General features: G+C 51.5%; 1 protein-coding gene across 2 annotated transcripts in view; it reads left to right on the top strand.

The window, feature by feature from the left end:
- Positions 1 to 287: 287 nt before the first annotated feature.
- DPYD (dihydropyrimidine dehydrogenase) overlaps positions 288 to 6,000 on the top strand; it is a 319,614-nt gene continuing 313,901 nt past the window's right edge. For both annotated transcript variants that reach the window (XM_045586822.1, XM_036452548.2), the window contains exon 1: positions 288 to 440. In XM_045586822.1, coding sequence (XP_045442778.1) covers positions 402 to 440 — 39 coding nt within the window. In that variant the 5' untranslated portion in view covers positions 288 to 401. The remainder of the gene's footprint in view (positions 441 to 6,000) is intronic.

Here is a 6,000-nt window from a genome sequence, read left to right as displayed (position 1 = left end):
CCTGAGCCAGCGCTCTCCCGCCCTCCCTTCCGCCCGCGGAAGGAAAACAAGCGGCCGGGCTGGGGGGAGGGGGGCCGGGAGGGTGGACCCCGGGGCCCAGTGCCCGGCCCTGCACGTGAGTCTCCCGGCCGAGCGCGAAGCCCCGCCCAGGGGCGTGTCCTCTCACATTAGCCCCGCCCCTAGGCGTACCACCCCGCAGCCAATAGGGAGCGTGTCCTTTCGTGTTAGCCCGCCCCTGGGCGTGTCTCCCTGTAGCCCCGCCCCCGCCCGAGGCGTCAGGCCGGCCCCGCCCCCGCCGCTGCCCCGGGCTTCCTCCTTCGCCTTCGCCGCACTCGCCGCCGCTCCGGAGCCCGAGCCCGGCTTGGAGGGTCTGTCTCCAGGGCCCCCGCTGCAGCGCCGCCATGGCCCCCGTGCTCAGCAAGGACGCGCCGGACATCGAGGTACGGGCTGCGCGCTGGCTCCAGGGGCGGGAGGGTCCCTGGGGTGCCCGCGGGTGGGCAGCGGGAAGGCCCTGGACCACCCACCCCTGCGCCCGGGCGGGGCGGGAGCCGCGGGAGCCTGGCCTCCGCGGGAGGGAGGTCTGCGTGGTGGCCGAGGAGTCCCGGGAGCGGAGCGGGTGCCCTTGGAGCGGGACGGGTGGGGGAAGGTCAGGAAGCCGGTCCTGACCCGAGTGGCGGGCCTGCAGGGGCACAGAGTTGCAGGCTGGTGGGCTCTGCGGGCTCCCAGCAGGCTCCCCGCCCTCCTCGCCCCACCTGCACTCGGGACACCTGTGTGCTGCCCGCCGGCGGGGTCTGCGCTGAGGATTGCCAAGGGGCGGCCCTGCCTGAGGATTGCCAAGGGACAGCTCCCGGCCAGAGCGTGGCTGGAACTGCTTAGCATCTCTGAGAACTGAGAAATGCCAGGAGCGCGTCTGCTCCGCTCTGAACAGTTCTTGCTTTCCTCTTGCTCTGTTTTCTGTAAAAATGTCATCTATCTTTCTGAATATAAAGTCCCACCTGAAATGGTCATTTCCCGTGAGCTCTCCCGGGACCTCCGAGTGTGAGTGTGTGTGTGTGAGTGTGTGTGTGTGTGTGTGTGTGTGTTCTTTAGAAATGACAAAAATGTCCTTTCGTCCGCTGTCAGTGGCTTAAGTAAAAGTTTAAAACCACCTGTTTGCAGAGTCGCTGCCTTTGCCACATTTTGTCTCTGCTGTTGGTGGAGAGAACTTGTCACTGTGTTTGGAGGTGGCCTAGTGTTTTCTCCGGACTCCACACGTTGGTGTGAAAAGCCCATTTTAGTAACAAGCACCATAGTCCACCTTGTGGGCTTCTTCAGTGGATTTCCTGGCAATTTCTCCTGTAGACAATGTATTTTTTCTTATGGATCAGCAGAGTAATTTGACCAGTCCCTGTTTGTGTGCAAAGGGTAAAAGAGGCCGGATGGACATTCTAGTGCTTTTTGTCCTTGTTACTTTGACCCTCTGTCCCCCACCCCCACCCCCCCCAGTCAACAGTAGAGAGTCCCTCAGTGTCCAGTGCTGACTCAGAAATGAGAGTGCCAGAGGCAGCTGGCTTTGGCTTTTGAATTTCAAAATGGCACGTTACCAGCATAACTGATCTCTTCCTCAGTCTCTCTTAGGCTTGAAATCAGTTCTTCGCCCCACCAAGGTAAAAGATGCCTGGCTTCATGTCCTATATTGTTTCAGCTGAGACCCTGCCCCCCACCTGACTTTAAGTCTGTGCAGCTGGTCTGCCTGCCATTCCTATGACCTAGCACAGTGGCTTTTCAGCATTTATGTCGTTCAGGAATGCAACACCCCTGAATCAGGAACCTCTCTGCTCACACACCGACCTCACTTCTCCCTCACAGTCAGGCTGTGAGGCAGGAGCGAGAGGACCCTGAGAGACCCTGAAATCAGTCTCCAGAGACAGTGAGGAAGACAGACACCGTCAGCCAAGGGGAACGTGGTCAGGCTCAGACGTCCCAGTTGTCCTGTGGACTCACCACACAAGTTCACTTTTGTTTGAAGATTCCGAATGAATTAGGAGGACTCGGTGTTCGATCCAATTCCAGTGCATATGTTCCTTGCATGGACTTATTAGTAAGCCCGTTGTCTAGAGTTCCATCTGACTGACCAACGCCTTAGTCTCCAACACTCAGAGACAAGAGTGATAAAAAAATTATCGCTATGAAACGGAAAGTTCCCTTGATAAATGTAAAATGAACAGAAGGTGTTGGTGACAACCTGCGGTAACAGTGATTTAATTTCCCTCAAAAGCTACTTCCCGACCCTCAGGGCTCATCCACGCAGTCAAGACACATCCTTGTCTCCGAGGGAAGTCATGGAGGTGGAAAACGTTGCTCTGTAACCCCTTCGTGATCTTGGGCCTCCGTCCAATGTCCTGTCAGGGTTGAAAGGTTGGGAGCTTGAGAAACAGCCAGAAGCATGCCAAACCCCAGCCCGGAATGTCCCTGAGCAGGAAGAGGGGCCAGCAGGGGGGCATCAGAAGGTCACAGAGACCAGGCCCGGGATCTGGCTCGCACCCTGGAGGGGGGGTGGGGGGCGGCTGTTGTCATTGCAGTCCTGGGCGAAGGTGCAGAGCAGCCACATTTTGTGGCAGTCACCTTAGTGTGGTTCTGATCCTGGATCTAGAGCTCGCTGCCCTGGGTTTCGGTCTCATTCCGCCCCTCCTTAGCCCTGAGGCAAGTTTCTCAAGTTGCATAACCTGTTGAGTCAGGAAAAACGGAGGTGATTAGCCAACAAAAGTGCACCTCCTCAGGATAAAAGGACAGACCCGTTAGAAAGTAAAAGTATAGCAACCTATCAGTAAAATCAATGCCAATCAAACACATAACGATTGGAAGTTCACCAACAGGAGCTAGTTTTCTTTCCTGGAAGTTAGTGACTTTGCGGACTCACTCTTTGAATTCAGCTGAGCGTGTCAGGATGGCTTTGCACACAGAGTCTCCTGGAGGGGCAGGGTCCTCACACACGCCCCTGTCTTGCCTGCCTCCCTCCCCCTGCCCTCAGCAGTGCCTCTACTGCTGTTTGAGTTGGTAGTGAGTGTGATATCAGCACCTTGGAAAGCGTTCGCCTTTGTTCTTTGTCTTGATTCCCTCCCACTGACATGGATAACCAAGGGGCTGCTGACCGCAGCCAGCCCAGGCTGGTGGCTCAGTGATTGGAGCATCGTCCCATCAGTCAAGGTTTTCAGGCGTGATCTACGTCAGGGCACATAACAATAAAGAGATGTTTCTTTCTCTCTCTCTAAAGTCAATAAAAATATAAACAATAAGTGAAAGTGTATGCTTTTACATTTTGGTAAACATTTTCAACCAAACGAAATTGCTGCCTCCCCCTCTGCTGCTCCCACAATCAAAGTCAAGGTCCAGCCCTTGAATCATGGAAATGTGTAGCGAGGGGTTGTCAGCTCACTTCAAAGGTCCCCTGAATGAGAGGGATGCCAGCCCATTGTCCACAGAATCACAGCGCATGTCCAGGCGAATAAAAGCAGCCCGAATGGCCTAGACTATGGATTCTAATCACTGGAGAAGGTGATCGAGAATGTTCTGTGTTTATTAAGGAAATGAGATAAAATGATATATTTGGAAAATGGGACTGTATGTAATGGGAACAACTTGGAGAAAAGTCCATTTTAAGGAGCATTTTGACAAAAGGAAAGACCATGAGTTACAGAGGACAGAGATGGCAAAAGGTGGTTTCAGAACACCCTTTGTCATGGCTGCCTTTGCCCCTAGGGAGGCACGTGGGTCCTGGATTGAACTTGGCAAGAGCCGAGGTCCTTGGTTTACCTTCCCTGTAAAGTGTTTATTCCAGGGACAAGTAACAGCCTTTCTTTGATTGGCTGGGCACCAGGGAGCTATGGAAATGCTGTCTTGAATTGTGAAGGCTTTTACTTCTTTACTTTTAATTTTAAAACTTCAAACCTGTTTTGTGAGTTTCAGCTGCCCTGCCTTCTTTAAGCTGCCCCCGGATCACACTTAAAGCCCTTCTCTTTTCTACGGAGTTCAGCTGGCAGTAGGAATGCATCTGCTGGTGTATCTGGAGAGCTATTTCATCACAGGGTATTGTTGTTACTTTAAGGGACTTCACATTTCTATAGTTAAGCATGGTCTGACCTTTATTTATATATTTATATATTTATAAATTTCAATCCAGTTAAAAAATTCTACCTCCTCTATATGAATTCAGATGGCTGGGTTTAGCAGCAGTTTAATGAGAAGCCGTGAGATTAATGACTAGAGATGAATCTATCATGAGGAAGGTGTTTAGCTTGGATCTGCTTCATCTGCGTCATAGCAGGTTGTGTGGACTGACGGCCTGATTGTAAGCATGTGCTGGGAGTCAGGAGCCTCCTTTCTTACATCTTGGAAGAAAAGCCAAATTTTGGAAAGCTGAACATTTACAGTCAGGAATTCCTAAAAATTCCAAGAAGATCTAGATTTAAAATCCTGAGGCAATGGCATGACCTTTAGCAATCCTGTCTTCACTGTTTGAAAGCAGCATTTTTTCCAAATCTGATGTAAGCTGGCAAACTACCCCAGAACTGAGAAAAAGATGCTTCAGTAAGGTAAACACGGCTGGTCTCTGGGGGAGAACCCTCAGAACGAGCACAACCTTACATTAAAAATTAGGGGGCCTAATGGCTGGTTTAGCTCAGTGGATAAAGCGTCAGCCTAAAAATTAGGGGGCCTAAAATGAAAGACAATGAGACTGAAAAAATGTAAGTATTAGCATAATAATGAAAGAGAATTAGAGAGTAGATCTGGACCAGGCATTAGTGGGCTGAAGAGGAGATAGAAAAGTAGGATTTTATTTTCCCGCCTCTCAGCCACATGGACACAACGACCAATACGGGCCCCAACCCTTTACTCCTTACCATGCAAGGAAAGTCCTCCCGTCTGTATGCTTTGCTTTAATTCAAAAGCCTTTAATCCGGCATCCTAAGATTAAACATTTATCTATCATCGGGGTTTTAATTTTCAAATGTGACTTGTTTACCTCCTGAACTTCATTTGTTCTTAATCCTGTGTGTCCAGGCAGGAGGCGTTCTTGGCCTCAGACATCAGAGTGGGTGTTCACAGACACCCGGAGCCAGTCACCGAGGCGATAGCTCTTAACAGGATTATGCCTGCCCTGCGGTGTAGAATGCTTACGGCTCCCGCAATTAAAATGTTACACCGGCAGGTACAAACCTCTGCACTTATGTCAGCCTATAGCTTTCCTCTTAGCCCCAACAGACAGCTGTTAATGTTAGCAAATCAGGACTTTGGTAGAAAGTTATTTATTTTGTATTGCATAGCATCAGGTTTTATTCCATGGGTTACAAAAAGCATTGCATTAAAACAGGCCTGGGTTCAAATCCTGACTCTATTATTTTATTTGTTTATTTGTGAAGTCCTCACTCGAGGACATGCTTAGAGAGAGGAAGACAGAGATGGGACACAGAGAGAAACATCGATGTGAAAGAGAAACACCCACCAGTGGCCTTCTAGACATTCCCTGATCGAACCCGAACGCTGGGCTCGTACCCTGAGCAGGAACAGAACCAGTGAAGCGGGCACCTTCTCAGTGCAAGGACGACACTCAATCAACTGAGCCGCTCGGGCCAGGACTGGCCGTTTGTTATTGTGTGAGTGTGGCCAGCCCTTACCTGGCTGTCAGTTCTCCCTCTCTCCTTGGGGTTTAGTTTTAACTGCTTCCTGCAGGAGGGGAGCACCAGAGGGTGACGCTTTGGGGGAGACCTGGGGCGCAGGGGCCGGGAGGCTCTGCAGAGAGTGGTGGGTAATAAAACAGTAGCGAGGCGGCACCATCTGCATAAATCAGGCCGGGGTTGACGTGTAATTTTGCCGGGTCCCCTGAGAGGTGGCCCTCGGGCCATCATTATTGATGGAGAGGTTTTTCTTCAGAGCGGCCCAGGGAGCAGCGCCTCCAGGGGACCCTCATAAGCACTCATAATATCAATTCCCAGCACCTGGGAGGTGGGGAACCAGGCTGTC

The sequence above is a fragment of the Pipistrellus kuhlii genome, unplaced genomic scaffold (assembly GCF_014108245.1).
Source record: "Pipistrellus kuhlii isolate mPipKuh1 unplaced genomic scaffold, mPipKuh1.p scaffold_m20_p_24, whole genome shotgun sequence".
Taxonomy (NCBI): Eukaryota; Metazoa; Chordata; class Mammalia; order Chiroptera; family Vespertilionidae; genus Pipistrellus; species Pipistrellus kuhlii.
This window is presented reverse-complemented; position numbering and strand designations above follow the sequence as displayed.